The sequence below is a fragment of the Rhipicephalus microplus genome, chromosome 1 (genome assembly GCF_043290135.1).
Source record: "Rhipicephalus microplus isolate Deutch F79 chromosome 1, USDA_Rmic, whole genome shotgun sequence".
Classification (NCBI taxonomy): Eukaryota; Metazoa; Arthropoda; class Arachnida; order Ixodida; family Ixodidae; genus Rhipicephalus; species Rhipicephalus microplus.
In genome coordinates, this window is record NC_134700.1 from 33,533,748 (window position 1) to 33,550,039 (window position 16,292).

At 46.8% G+C, this 16,292-nt stretch overlaps 1 protein-coding gene across 7 annotated transcripts in view; it reads right to left on the minus strand.

Moving 5' to 3' along the window:
• The window catches only part of Nipped-A (Transcription-associated protein Nipped-A), a 991,444-nt gene that overhangs the window by 687,008 nt on the left and 288,144 nt on the right, over nucleotides 1-16,292 (minus strand). For all 7 annotated transcript variants that reach the window (XM_075869412.1, XM_075869408.1, XM_075869400.1 and 4 more), the window contains one exon: nucleotides 4,302-4,398. In XM_075869412.1, coding sequence (XP_075725527.1) covers nucleotides 4,302-4,398 — 97 coding nt within the window. The remainder of the gene's footprint in view (nucleotides 1-4,301; nucleotides 4,399-16,292) is intronic.

Below are 16,292 nucleotides of genomic sequence, written 5' to 3' on the forward strand. Positions count from 1 at the left end.
ATGATTATCAACATTTTTTTCTCAGGCGTCAGTGATCATACTACAGTCAAATCTCATTATTTCGAAAACATTTAATTCGAACTTCCAGTTATTTCTAGCTCAAGCTGTAGTCCCGTCAAAGCTATTTGTATTCCAATGGGCAAAAACGCCCTGTAATTCAAATGCGCAAGCCCTTGCGATAGGTAATTCAAACATACCGTTCTCAGAAAATGGTTTCAGCACCATGCTTAATCTTTTGGAGGCACCTTTGACACCTCCACGCTGCGCACGAAGAAGGAAAAGAAGAAACACAATAGGAAAGGCTGCGGTGGAATGTTTGCTTTCTCTCAAATGCCAATCTCCCACCCGCCTGACCCACGCTTCTCCCTTTTCTGTCCCTGCAATGTAGAGACCCTTCTCCTTTCAGGGCGGCTTCACAGTTGACCTCAGAGAGAGCGAAAGCGGCGGAACTCTCCGGAAACTGGCTCAATTCACCACCCAAGCGGCCGGAAAACCACGCTGCGCGGCCGGTGCGCATAAATCGGTCCGAGACAGGTTTTCACGCCACGCGGAACCGAATCCAGTTTCCGCTTCACGGCCTTGGCTGCGCTAGATCAAACCATGTGACCTAACCAGCCGGCCACAGATTCAACATGGCGGCAAAGGCGCCAGCGGTTGCTCGTATCGGCTGAAGTAGCAAGGCTACCAGTGCAGCCCGACGAAGCTTGACGGCCTAAACGAAGACACGTTCATCAAGAGCCTGGTTTGGATTACAATCCCCGAGGACTCTAGAATTAGATGGGGCAGCAGCAGATTCTGCATGCCCCAACGTGTCTTGCATTTGTGTACAGCCAGCTGAATCCGCGGCCGCGGCTGCCGGTGCGTTCGCTCGTGTCGTTTCTGCCGACTTCTCTTCCAAAACAATGTTTGAAAAGGTTGATTGATTGATTTGTGGGGTTTAACGTCCCAAAACCACTATATGATTATGAGAGACGCCGTAGTGGAGGGCTCCGGAAATTTTGACCACCTGGGGTTCTTTAACGTGCGCCCAAATCTGAGCACACGGGCCTACAACATTTCCGCCTCCATCGGAAATGCAGCCGCCGCAGCCGGGAATCGAACCCGCGACCTGCGGGTCAGCAGCCGAGTACCTTAGCCACTAGACCACCGCGGCGGGGCAATGTTTGAAAAGGTGCGACCTATTTCTTTCCACTACTTTACGTGAATATTTAGAGTTTAGTACGAACTTTAGTTCTCAAAAAACAGGCAAAATCGAATGATTGTCAAGGTAGCGACGGCAGCAGTGGCGGGACGGTGCAGAACAAATGTGAACATCTTCGACTTGCGTGGGCGTGGTATTGCAGCCGCTCTGACGTTTTTGTTTTTTCTTCGCTTCTCAAGTGTGAACACAATCTCAACCCCACGTGCGGAAGAGAGAAGAAAAAAAAAAGAAAGCTGCCGTGGTGTGTTGGCTAGCTCCCTAATGCCCATCTGCGACGCGCCGGTGCCAAGTTTCCACCATTCCCGTCCCTGCCACATAGAGACCATTGCCCTTTCAAAGCCACACACGTAGAGAGCAAAAAAAGAAAAAAAAGAAAAGAAGCTGCCACGAATTGTTGGTTTTCTCTGAAATGCTGATCTGCCTCTCTCTGCGTTGAAACGCTCCTTCTTTCTTGTCATGAGCTGGCCACGCTAAGGCTGCAGCGCAGAGGGTGGCTACCATTATCCAGTCGTTGCCAACTCTTGAGACAGTGTTCGCGCTGGACTTTGCCGCGCCAGAGCACCGCACGCTACTTCTCTTGCCAGGTGAACGCTGAAGCCGCACTTAAAATGCTTTCCAAACTGCATGAAAAACTGATTTATTCGCTGCAAGGTAAACGTGTGCAGGCCGGCATCCCCGATTACCTCAATTAATGACGGATGTCCTGTGATCTGTGAATAAATGCAAGTTTTCTGAGGCTTCCCTCTCGTGTGTTAGCTCAATGCACATGCGCCACTGCGTGGTGAGCCCTCCATACATTTACTTTATTTCAAACTTCTTCTAATTATAACAAATTTTCTAGCCCCTTTGAGTTTTAATTATCGAGATTCGACTGTAGTACTCCGGTTATGCAACATATACACGCATGAGTCATTGAAAATGTGCAGTGTTCAGCTGCTAATGCTAACAGTCCCTTCAAAAATCATAATATGCTTTGCCACAGGGCATTAGAGTGCTTCAGCAAAAGTGGCTTAAGCAACATTCTGCACGCGTTATAGACGAGAACACGCCTATCTCGCACCCAGGCACCTTCGGCAGTATACCCTCGCTCCCAGAGATGCCATAATTTGTTTGCAACCGCCAAGACGGGCCTCTCTAGCATAGTATGCAGTGGCTCTGGGAGTTTAAAATGCGAAAAAGCGCCTGTTTACGCTGCACCCACTTATAAAATGTCATCTGGGTACCACTACGCTGTCATCTGACGCGACAACAACCAGCGTAAGAGGAAGAGATTGTTCAGCACTGCCTGTGAAATTCACAGCGCATCGCAAGAATCGTGCTGGTGCGGTGTTTCGCGATTGCACAGATTTCCGTCCACAACGAAAAATGCTCAGCTCCACTGCCTTAGGATACAATCGCAATCGACAGGAAAAACTACGAGCCCAGTAAAGTGTACGAGTAAGTATACTTAGTGCGTTTATTCAAGCGCAACTCCAGTTGTTCCACTTTACAGGTGCGATTTGCATGCAGTATGCCTGTAGTATACGGCACAAAACTATTGCCGTGCTCTTTCGCAGGCCGCATGTCAATAATTGAACATACGTATTACGACTGGCACGTGGAAGGCCGTATTACAGCCTTCTATCGTGATGCAAGAAGATGTGAACGGCGCAGAAAGTATGGCTTTCGACTCAGTCGAACTGCAGACATTCCTTGACTGTCACTAGGCAAATCTACATGTGCTTTCGGGCGGCGTAACCGTAGAATTTAAAATCTTGTTCTGGCTGGCACTTTTGCATGGTGTGTGTGTTCTGACTGCCCCGGCAGGACTGGCAAATAATACACATGTGGTGCATAAGTTGGAGCCAAATTCCAGTGCGACGTTGACACCAGCTTACAGCACAAATTCTCCCTTGTCCCAGCCAAGGCACGCCGCAGTTAATGCTTTCCGCTGTTCGTGTTTCAGTCGGATAATAGGTACCCAATAAAGCTGCTTTCGCAGTCTGCAATGCACGTGCTGCAGACAATTGAGACTGTCGAGGAGGGTCTCCTCGGCGTTTCACACAAAATCGGCACAAAATTTTAGTTGAACAGCGCGAAATGTGCTTAACAGCCGGCCTCGGGTTGTGAAGTTTCACGTTTGATTAGCAGAGAGTCGTCTGCTCGCGGGGCAGTTGAGGGTGTTTCTATGCAACGCTTGCAACAGATGGCACCATGCGCTTTTTAATACGGCAGCAAGCACTGAGCTTGCTGTGTTCTGCTAACAAAATGAAGAAATTTTCGAACACTACTTCCCCCTCACCTCTCGTTTTTTTTTCGCTATGAGGTTAGGCTTAGGGCACAACTTCTCAGCTCGCTTGCAAGACTCATTCTATCATCGTATTTCGATAGCCGGGGCGATCGAGCTAAGGCAATTTCAACAGAAAACTGTTTTACGTGCAGTTGTTATAGCGACCAACATGAGTGCCGGCAAAGCCAGCCTTTGCAGCCTGTAGACTGTTTGCGTGCAGAAAACGCAGCATGCGCTTCAAGGTCTAGTCGCTAACATGCCATAGCTACGTTCACCGACTAGGAAGTTCATATTTCCCGCGAAGGGCTGGCGGCTACAACAATGCATTTTTTCTTGGTTTCTTGAAATTACGTCGTACCGTTAGGCCTCTGCTGCGGTCAGCGAACTGATGGGCACTCGGCATGGTTACTTTATCTGGTCCATTTTCTCTCGCGAGTGCCCTGACCTAATTGGAATATATCTTACACCGTAAATTCGGGTTAGGATTCGTGCGCTTGGATTTGTGGCACAAACTACATGTAGACAATGTGGCATGGTCTCTGTTCCTTACTGAAATTAGCGCAACTGAGAAAGCTTTGAGGCTGGTCGAGTATTTTAGCGCAGAGTGGCACAATTTCAGCAAGGTTCATGGTTTTGGTGCAGCACAGCGCAACAATATGAAATTCTATCAATTGGGGCAACTGGCACAGCTGTTGCACCTCTGTATATTCCATTTGATATTCAGAGAAGGCTTTTCTGTTTTATTCGTATTTGATTCTTATTGGAGATTTACAAGCACCTGCATAATGCCAGAACCGTGCAATAAGAGTGTCTTGCAATGCAGACACTGACCTCCCATCTCTTCCATTCGTTCCAGCAGGTACTCCACCAGGATGGTGGCAAAGATGGGAGAAGTGGCACGATTCGCCAAGAAGAAGTTGGCAACAATCTGAAACAAAAAGAGAACCACCATTGCGACAGGTCTTGTGACAGCACTCCCGCAGTGACACTCTCAAATACAGATATACTATGTGCAGAGCCTCCATGCACCGAACAATACACTGAACAATTCTGTGCTGTCAGCCGCCTCTTTCACAGTCAACCCTTTGAGGGTTGAATTTTTCCAAAAATATCTTCTCCAGGTAGTCAAATCGTTCCACTAGAAATTTTCAATTCGTAAAGAGAAAAAAAATTTAAAAAAATACCAGGACCAGTATCTTTATTCAAGTCAGCACCCCTCAGAGCTGCAAAATGTTCAATAGTATTTGAAATTGTGATACAGTCGATCTCACATATATCAAACTTGTGAAATAGGTCGATATACAGAAAATTCGAAATACAAAATATGTGCATTTAGGGCCTAAATTTCACCATTTTAGACCTTGGAAATAATAACAAGCACTAACATAACAATTCACTCACAGTGTAATGAAGAACAAGATGTGAATTGCAAGTTACAACACTTTATTTTGCACGATAATAGTTCATAAACTTCTCTTGCTTCTTGCGCCCCATGTTCCAGTCATCCTCAATATCATGAAAGCTTTCAAATAAATGAATTCAGCTCCTGCGGCCATAAGAGCATTGATTGACGCAGGACACCAATGCAAGCTTTGTTGTGCGGCCAAAGGCTGGTTAGCTGTGGCAGTGAAGGCGTTAGCATATCCATAACCTCACGGGTACACTTCCGCGGCACTGGCAACCATTATATCAGCATCGATGCAGTTATGTCATCTGCATTGATGAAATCGTTCACTGTCCAAGATAGCACCCGCATACCCTGATAAGTCACAGAATTCATTGAGGCAGCGCACATCATCGTCAGTGGTCATGGCGCACCCGAAGTCGTCACCAGGCCCGCAAGGAAAGTTTACGACGGTGATTTACTTGATGTCGCTCCAAATGCAAGTCATAATTTTTATTGCTACGTGCAGGTCAATGTTTTATTCAACTCCCGAATGAAAATTCATCAAAAACAAGGCGAGAAGTACACAAGTCCACACGATGCAAAAGACAAGGATGAGTTGTCACTCAGTGCTGTTCCATATTACGCCGAAAAATTCCCATTTCGAGACAAAAATTTTTTATTCTGGGCATTTTTCCTGGTATACGTGGACGAAATTCCCATCATATTTCCCTGCTTGTTAGTTTTAACATGGGTGTAGCCCTTCATACACACAAGTAATATAAATGCATGTGTCTTGACATGTTTCCGACTACTGAAATTAAGAGTAGCGCCTGTGCTTCTACGCAATAAAAGCATGATTTTCTTAAATCATCACCTGTAAGTACATAGAAAATACAGTGGGGTTGCAAGTCCACAACATCAGTGAACTAGAAGAGACTTCACATAAATTTCAAACTAATCTCGAGGGCTACGCTTGCATGCTGCATGTACCAGAACCGTTTACAGAATATGAAGGCACACTATGACCACAATAAATCGGGCCTTATTGGTCAAGCAAACCAATTCTCAAATTCCTTGCCATATCGCAGATTTTTTTATTCCCTTTTGTCTAAAATTATGGCTGAAAATTTCCAAAGAAAAAAGAGAAAATTAACTGCACGGAACATCACTGTTCCCATCGTCAACATTTTGGCGATGTCGATGTCACTTGTAGTTTTGCAGCTGGCAGCCGCTGTTTTCAGCTGCTTTGATGCAAAAAAACTAGAAAAGCGTAGCCTCCCAGACATGTATTTTAAAACCGATAACACTAAAAATCTGTCTTTCTGAAAACACTACGCCCGCACGTTTAGACCAGCAGATCGCGCATCAAACATACCGGTGCACTTGTAAGCGCCGGGCAATGAATCCAATCAGAGTGATCGAATAGCATTGCCTTTCCGTCACCAACGCGCAAAAAGAGATCAGACCTCGTTAGAATGAGGCCAAAAATTTGCTAAGAAAAATGCACTTTCTGGGCTTCGGTGTGGCACAGCGTTCAATAAAGCAGATGTCCCACTGTGCGCGAGTTCCATACTATACGGGTGCACCAGTGCCATACTTTTGCATAAAAAATTCAAGAAAGTTTTTCAACTGTTCTATATAGCCAATAATGCGATATATTCAAGTTTGATGTATCCGGGATCGACGATATTTGCTGAAACACGGATATATGCACAGCGTTTTATACATGATACGACAAGAGCCTCGGGGTCCGCAGCGCAAATGCAGAAAAATTTAAGAATACCAGAACTTTAAAACTATGCTACAAAGAAAAGAGAGTTGAGAACAAAACAAGAGTGTTTTTGCAAAAGATGTGCAGCCAATGTTCTGTTCTTTTTACCACGTTGAGAAACTACTTTACACGATGGCACCATAGGTACTAAGCTTACAACATTATTTCATCAGCGCTTCGTATTGAAAATGTTTATTTTCATTTTTTCTTTCAACGCGATAGTATTAAAGAGCTTGTTTTGCAGAAATTCCGACGTCAGTGTCAGCGAAAGCGTTGTCGGTTGTGAATCATCATCTTGTGCGGTAGCGAAAAATGGAGAAAGATGCAAATAACAAATACATGCACCGGTTCTGAGTGAGAATCGAATACTGGCCATTTGCATGGCAAGTAGCTGTTTTACACAGCCACCTGTCTGCTTGAATATACACTTGACATAACTTCCTGTGCTTGGAAATGCCTTAAAGAAGTGCTCCGTTTTACGAACTCACGTGTTTTGCATACAAGTTTCAGAATACAATGTTTAATACAGAAAAATCTCTTAGATACGATTAGAGTTGTTGCAAATTTTGCAATGATACCAATTTCGCAGTAGACTACATTATATTAAATACGGCGTTATTCGGAGCTATATGAATGTTACCAGCCACTGCGCATAATACAAACGCGCAATTGACTGTCGCACGTGAACGGCACAACACGGCTTGTCTTTGGGAGGAAGGCCCTAATGTGACCAAAAGTGGGGAACAGGCCAAGTGTCGAGAAAGGAGGCGCCCTTGCGAGGCTCCTTGATGTCGAGAATACCGATTTATTTACATATTTACTGAACTTGACAAACCCGGCGAGCAGATGTGCCTTTACATTACATCTTTTAAAGGTGAAGCTAAATGGCCCTGTAATTTTTTTTTAATGTTTCCGTGGTGCAGAGTAGTATTATGGTTCTGATGGAATTTTTTTCTCTTTGCTATATTTGTCTTGATAATTTTTACAACATCTGAAATAAATCTGAACTTCACAATATTATAACTCAAATGCACAATTCTTCTTCAAAAGCAATCTGCTGTATCTACTCGCTTAAACAGCCCACCTTCTTTTTTTTTTTTTTTTTCGGGAAAGTTGACGCCAATTTGGAAGAAGGGTTCATTACACGGAAGAAAAAAAAAAAGTCACGGGAGTTATGCCAGTGAAAATTCCTGCTAACGACTTTGCTTGTTCTGGCCCAAAAAATCCACGACAATTTTTTTTTTTTGCAGCCGGAAGCTCTTTTTGTCTTCACCTGTAACGAAAGCGCACGAATCGACGCCGAAGTGTCGTCGAGTCACTCGGCTCCCGTGCTACAGCGCATGCTGTTCGTAACCCGCTGTGTAGCTAGCGTACCAGCCGAACACGCCTGCGCAACAGATGTCCCAAAAAAAGTTCACGATGACAAACCCGAGAACAAAAACGCAACGTTGGATGGCGGCACGCAAACGTTGCGGTAGACGTTGCAGGTGCCTGACACGTTATTATCATGGTTGCGCTTTGCATGGCCTCCAAGATGATGGGGGCGCGCGGCTTGTTTCTATGCCACGTGCCCACCAATTCGGAGGCCACGTGTTTTGTTTTTGTGCCGCAGTGCTTGCAAAGAGGTTTCTCCTGAAATCGACAGATGGCGCTTTGCCACAAAAAGTGCGGCTTCCAAATATTGATTAACGTCGTCTGAACTCACACTGCTCGCAACTGTTAAGCATGTTTGCTAAACTATGTTTTGACATTTATTGCATTGCTCTTTTGTGATATAACGACTTGATTTAACATTGTTTCGATTATTAACGGCACTGGCTATCATACCGAAATACTGTGAACACATACATTGAAACCAATTTTTTTTTTTCCAGGGAGCAAGGTAGGGGATGGGTTCATTATACGATTGGGTTCAATATGCGAGTAAATACGGTGTTCTGTTTTGTGGTCACGGAAGTGTTCAAGACAAAAGTGCACTTCATATTCATCACTTTTGTCAAAGAAGTTGTGAGCTTGCACCTTTCACTTTTGTCCATACGTGTGTCGTGCAGCAAGCCATGAATCAGTGCCGACTTCCCCAGTTGTCAGTAACCTACCATATACAGTCGTTCCCGAGTATATCGAACTCGGATATATCGAATTATTGGCTATATCGATCAGACAAAAAAATCTCCTTGAAAATCCTATGTAAATGTATAGGGCACGTGTGCACGTATATCGGACTGTTGTACGTCGGCGCATTCGATATATCAAGCGCTTTGTTGCACTGAAGCCATGATAAGAACCACAATTCGGCCGCGCCCCGCATCGAAAATATGTCCGCGTCCATGCACTCAAACATTGAAACGCCAAAAACATAGCCTTCAATATCTGTTTCCCTCAGCACACCATGGCTACTTCCGATCTTGAAGGCCATGCCTTTGCGAACTGTATACCTTTGGCAGTTTTTTTTCTTCATTCTATGTTTTTACCAATGTCACGGCTGCCTGCTGCGAAAGCCGAAGTGCAATCGCCATCACCAAGAGCATATTTTGACTGGTTTTCACAGATTCAGCAACTCTTTACAGTTGCCCTTGTTGCTTTGTTTGTGTGTAACTTGCTTCCATAGTGTCTTCTCGACGCTTCCACGTTTCAGACTTGTGATCATGGTGTGCGATATCTGTTGACGCTGTGGGGTCCTGGCGCCGCGAACGCGCGCACCGCCACGCCACGCTCTTGGAGTGACGGACACAGTGAACACGGTCGGAACAAAGCCCACAATATACATACATTTATTAACTAATTTAGACGACGATATCGTCAGCCGAATGTTACATCAATTTTAATTAACATGCTACCATACAAACAACATAACGCAGTGACACACTAAACACACAATAACATGATAAACACACACTAACACACCCAACACACTAGCACATACCCAAGGCGGCGTCGCCAACGCCTGACTTTCCACGTGGGACCCCGGCGCGAAGCCCGCGGTGCCGAGCACCGGGAGCCCACGCTACAGACAACCGTTCGCGGCAGCCGCCACGCGCAGAAGAGAGCTCGCTCAACGCTCGCCCGCCACCAAGGCCCGCCTTCCGCCAGGGGCCACCGCCGGCGCTACCACTCTACCAACAGTGGTACTCAAAGCGAACACAACGCCATCTATCGCCCGGTGGTGGTCACCACCGAAATAACGCCCTGGGGCGAGACACGTGCGCCACGCGGCGCAGACAACTTTACAGGGGGGGTGTCAGCACCCCCACATTCCCCCAACCTTAAATCAAACCATACCCCGAAATCAAAAAAATAGCTACACAAGCTTTAACAAAAAAATAATATCGCACGACCACAATGTCCTTGCACCACGACACCGCCGCCGGTCGACACTGCTGCACTGTCCGGCTAGACTTCACCTCAGTACCGGCCCCGCAACAGCAACGTTGCCATCGGCGCGACGATCTGTCGCTAGCGCCGACACGTCTTCCAGTTGCTACCAGCACTCGCGAGGGCGCCGGACTGCAGGCAGTTGCGCAGGTCCCAGGCATCTTCATCGCCCGACCTCACGACCGCATTCCTGGCCAACGACGCTGACGATGTGCAGGACAGCCGGCCGTGGATGACATCCCTCCCGCTGAATACATCGACAAAAAACAAAACTCGAAAGAAACAAAGGAGCGCGGCCCAGGGGAGGGAGCTTCAGGCTTTTCGGCCACGTGGTACGGTGGTCAGTACTGCTAGCTAATACATCGGTGGCGGCCGAGACGCCCATCAAAATGAAACAAAAATCACTTTTCCTGACCTTTGCATCGCAAGATAAAAAAAAAAGTGAGGGAAGCAGAGCGCAACCCCTCAACGCTACGATCCACCTAGTTGTGCCACGTGCGACAGGCGGCTGCGCAGAGCCTTAGGCCTAATGAGTCACTCGGCAACAACCGGCATCCACCCAGCACCCAGCCTAGGCGCAGAAGAGGCAGCCGCGAGGAGACGTCCACTCTGAGGTGGCCCTATCGCTCGCCGCACACAGCAGCTTACCGAGCGATCGGCGTCCACCGCCCCGGGCGGTGTCACGACGCCCCGGCGTCGAGCCGCAATACAAGTCAGCAACGACGCCCGGCTCCCTGAGCCCAAAGAGATAGAAGAAGCTATTTACAGAAAATCGGACCACCCACGAGGCTTCCGTACTCACTCGCTTCGGGCCTAGCCTACAAACCACGTGCTCTAGGCCTTGCTCACCCCAGGATGCGGACCGCATGGCTCTCGTCCTAATTCAACAACGTTTTTGAAAACTAACAACAACAAGAAATAACAACACTTGCGAGCAAAAAAAATAAATAGAAAGTCAACCTGCCGACCAATTGAAACACGTCTCCACAAAGCACACCACCGACGCTAGCAAAGAAGTCCCCCCTAGGCCTACTCTACTCCGGCTCTAACAAAATCCCTGTACCAAACCGCAAAAACTGTCGTCCGATACTCCAAGAGCTCCACGTTGGGCAGCCAGTGTGGGGTCCTGGCGCCGCGAACGCGCGCACCGCCACGCCACGCTCTTGGAGTGACGGACACAGTGAACACGGTCGGAACAAAGCCCACAATATACATACATTTATTAACTAATTTAGACGACGATATCGTCAGCCGAATGTTACATCAATTTTAATTAACATGCTACCATACAAACAACATAACGCAGTGACACACTAAACACACAATAACATGATAAACACACACTAACACACCCAACACACTAGCACATACCCAAGGCGGCGTCGCCAACGCCTGACTTTCCACGTGGGACCCCGGCGCGAAGCCCGCGGTGCCGAGCACCGGGAGCCCACGCTACAGACAACCGTTCGCGGCAGCCGCCACGCGCAGAAGAGAGCTCGCTCAACGCTCGCCCGCCTTCCGCCAGGGGCCACCGCCGGCGCTACCACTCTACCAACAGTGGTACTCAAAGCGAACACAACGCCATCTATCGCCCGGTGGTGGTCACCACCGAAATAACGCCCTGGGGCGAGACACGTGCGCCACGCGGCGCAGACAACTTTACAGGGGGGGTGTCAGCACCCCCACAACGCTGGTCGCCATGGACGGGAAAAAAAAACAGAAGAATTTGGACTTGGCTACCGAAACCGACATCGTTCGACACGTAGAGGCTAGTGAAAACAATTCATCGGTCGCAGAAGTATTCGGCATTCCTCCATTAGGCCCGATTCTGAATAACAAAGCTGATGTAAAGGTGAAGGCTGCTCAGTCGTGCCGTTTTCAAGCTTGTCGCGTGCGTACTCCTGCATGCGTTAAAGTTGAGAAGGCGCTGTACACCTCCTTTTTGGAAACTTGGGCTAAAAAGAGTCGAGCTAAAGACATCCCTATTGACAGACCAATGTTGATAGAGAAAGCGAAGTGGTTTGCTGTGGTTTTGGGCGATGGATGATTTCATAGGTAGCACCCATTGGCAGCAACGTTTTGAAAACTGTGAAGGCATTATTGGAAAAACCTTGTCTGGCAAAAATGGAGCAACAAACAGCCAGGATATAGAGAAAAAGCCAGGATATAGAGAAGTGACTATCAGAAGAATGGCCGAAAATTAGCGACAGCTTTTCCCCGAAACTGTTTGTCTGATATCTTCAACGTCGATAAAACGGCACTGTTCTAGCAGATGTTGACGAACAAGATACTGGACTTGTAGGGGTCTTCCTGTCATGGGGGCAAGATGAGCAAAGTGCACGTTTTGATTCTCCTTCCAGTGAACTTGGATAGTTGTTGTAAGCTGTGGCCATTTGTTATTGCCAAGAGCAAGTTGCCACGCTGCTTCAAGAACGCCAAGAGCCTCCAAAACGCTTTCAATAAAGCATGCATGAATGACACGGGACCTTTTCTCCGAGTGGATCTGCACTTCAGATGTTGAATCAGAGAAGGCAGATCGATTTATTGATTGATATGTCCAAAAACCACCATATGATTATGAGAGACGCCGCAGTGGAGGGCTCCGGAAATTTTGACCACCTGGGGTTCTTTACGTGCACCTAAATCTGAGCACACGGGCCTACAACATTTCCGCCTCCATCGGAAATGCAGCCGCCGCAGCCGTGATTCAAACCCGCAACATGCGGGTCAGCAGCCGAGTATCTTAGCCACTAGACCACCGCGGCGGGGCAGAAAGGCAGATCGCAACATTTTCTTTTTTGTAGACAATTGTTCTGCGCGTAACATCGTTAGCCACTTGACAGGAATAACTATCAAAGTTCTGCCACCCAACACCACGGCAAGGTTACAGCCTCTCGACCAAGGCATTATCAAAGCCTTTAAGGTACGATACAGGCAACGTCCGGAGAAACGGCTCATGATCAACCTTCGGTTGAGGGTCGAACTGAAAATCGACCTTCTTGGATAGATTCAAATGATGACTGGGGCATGGAACAATGTGAAAAAACCACAGTTGTAAACTGCTTTAGTAAAGCTGAAGTAAAGCTGGCCTACTAGAGTCACTTGATGACCTTGGAAGCAATATGGCAGCAGACGACCTAGAGTGCCTAGACGATGACTTCCGCCAGCTCTCGGCGTTCCCAGGTGCCATCGCTGATGGGGCCACAGCTACCGATTTCATCAATGCTAATGACGGTATGCAAGCCATTTTGGACGGCACTGACGCAGAAACGGTAGCAGACGTCGCCGGTGTCGATGCAGCGAACCTGAGTAACGATGAAGATGCCGACAGCGCGTTGAAGCAACCATGCACCGCTGCAGAACTTTCATTGGCATTCAGCTTCATTCGCCGCTTTTGTGGCACTATCGAAGGCAGAGGACTGGACTCTGTGGAGAGGCTGAACAATATTGAGAATGGCCTTATGAGTTTCATGGCTAAAAATAAGAGGCAATCTTCTTTAATGCCAAATTAAGTTAGGATGTTTTTTTTTGTTGTGTATTCTGCGTAAATCAGCAAGCTCCCGCCTGACAACGACTCTGGGAACAGCAGTGAAACTTGCAGCGTTACAAGGTAACTCTTAAATAGACATTTGCTGTTTTTCGAATTATCGATATATTGAACTACTTTGCAATCCCCTTTAAGTTTGATATATCCGGCATCTACTGCATTGCTAATTATAAGTAGACTATCCAACTTGCAACCACTTCTAAGCAAAAAAAAAAAAAAATTTAACACCGAACACAGGCTCACGCTGCGGCTATAGCACCCCAGTAAATCTCCAGAACATGAATTATGCAAGGAAACAATTATTTGACTGTGAAGCATCGACTCCACGCCCAAGTGCCAGGAGGTCACTGTTGGAGTCACACTTTAACATATGCCACTCATCAATGGCTGAGGAAACTTCTTCATGTTTGATTAGCTGTGGAAGCCGAGACACAAGGTACTTCAGTGCTCGCACTTCCGATTCAACATTTGATGACTGCCAATTGAGGAGGCTAGCAGATTGAAGAACTCTATTGTCGAGTGGAAGCTTCTGAAGAAGATCCTTGGCACAGGCCAAGTAAAAAGCACGTGCTCCAAGATAAAACCGCTTCTTCTCACTAGAGTCCCACTCAAGCATTGATTTTTCAGTATCTGTACCAACTTCCGGCCTCGATTTCCAAAGGGATGCATCCATCACATCTAGCCTTTTCAGTTGTTCAGCGCTCTTGTCTGCAAAGGCTTCATGACGAAGAAACCGACTGAGGACTCGTTGGACTAGAACAATAAGTTCAACGTGAAGTATGTGCAAGAGCGGCTCTTGCTTTTGGAAGAGCCGCTGAAATCCACTGAAAAGCTGCGCACAGTTCTTAAGGAACAACACTTTGGCCAAAAGTTGTTTCTCAGAAAATGCCGACACAAGCTTGTTGTGTAGGCTTTGGGTGTCAGGTCGTTGACGAGATGAATTGCCCTTAAAAAAATAGGTGCGAAGTGCTTCAAACTGTTCCTCAACTCGGCAAAGTGAGTCTTGTAGCGTGGCGCAGAAACGTGGCGCCACGCTAGAAACGTGGGGCAGAAATTAGAAACGTGGCGCAGAAATACATGACAAGAGATTCCCAAAGTATCTTGGCATTCTCCGAGTGCTTCAGCGCGGACAGCACCTTTGAAGTAGTAGTAAATATTTCTCACTACTTCTACTACACCTAAGCCAAATGCATCCAGGCCTCTGCCAAATGCATTATGAACCTTATGAAGATTGCAGTTGCCAATATCAATCAAACTTGGTGCCACATGCTTCTGAAGCTTGTTTCTTACGCTCTTCATAACATTAGGGCCATCACTGAAGAAGCAAACAAGTCCTTGCTTTGGCAGATCTGCTATTGCTTCTTCTATGCAGCCAACAATTATTTCAGCGGTTGCACGCCCAAGATCAAATGACTGGACATGTTTAACAACAACTTCCTGTTGGCTGCTGGAAAAATAGCGTACCAGCACATCTAGTTGCTGCACCCTTAGCTCTGGCTTTGGCATCTCATCAATCAATAGACATTTGGCTGGCACAGCTCAGTCACCACTTGTCCTTTAAAGTAGGGACCCAGTCCATCTGATACAATGCGGGCCAACTTTATTCTGCCGCAACTAAACTTTTTGGCAATGTCACTGTCGGGGAACATGCAGTGATAAATCGAAGTTGCCCTGTCTCTCCATGAAAAAGGAATTCCCTTGGCCACAACAGACAAAGCAAAAGTAGTTTCTGCCTTGCTGACTTGGTGCTCAAGTGATGCATTAGCAGACTTGTTGAAGAAGTCCAGTGTGCCTTGCACCAATTTGGGTGGTAGAAGATTCCCGTCCTTGTCTCTGTGTCTAGCAGCTGCACCAATATGTTTCTTCATCCCAGCATGACGCTTCACTGCTGCCGCTCCATGCTGTGCGCAAGAAATGGTGCAGTTGCAAAGAATACAAAATGCATCTGTACTTCGGGTTCCACTCTTGCACCACCGACTGATCGGATCATTATTGGAGTCCACCTCGTTGAGTACAGAGGCGTTGAAGTTGGTGTTGCAATCTGAAAACATGAGCGAAACGAACTTTATGACAGTAAATTTTCTCAAGTTCTTTTTTCATAGCGTGAATATAGGTAAAAGCAACAGGGTAGACAGAAAGAGCACTGACTTCTAACTTTATTTCACAGAGTGGCAAGAATATATATGCCTAAAAAGGATGATTAAAAACATGACAATATGCAAGCCTAGTCAATGCGTCAGTATAAAAAACTTGCAAATGTGACTACGCACCAACTAGCCCAAGGTTCCACTCTTGTAAATTTTCCCACGACAAAGGCATGCTAGTAAAAAGAGCACGTAACTACTAGATTTATTTTTTAAGGTAGCCCATAACATAATGCCAACCTTACTTCATTGGAAGATCTAAATACCAACTCTAAGGCGCCAACACCAAATATTTGCGCAAGCATTTTGGGTACAGCCTCGACAAATGGCGCGAATTGGAATGCCAGTTTGTCTGTCGACTATTCACACCTTAAACTCGCGACCAACTTACAGGAAGTTGCCATGCGGATGACGCGTGGGTCTGACGGCCGCAGACAAACGCATCGCCCCAGCTGGCAAGGCGGCATAAGGCGCTAATGTATGTTGGAGGTTTGCTTCCTTCCGGCGCGGCGCGCGATGACCAAAGCAGAAATGGACAGCAATGTTTTCCTTAAATTAAATATTTAAAAAAAGCTGATTGGGAACGGCACGTCACGAATAG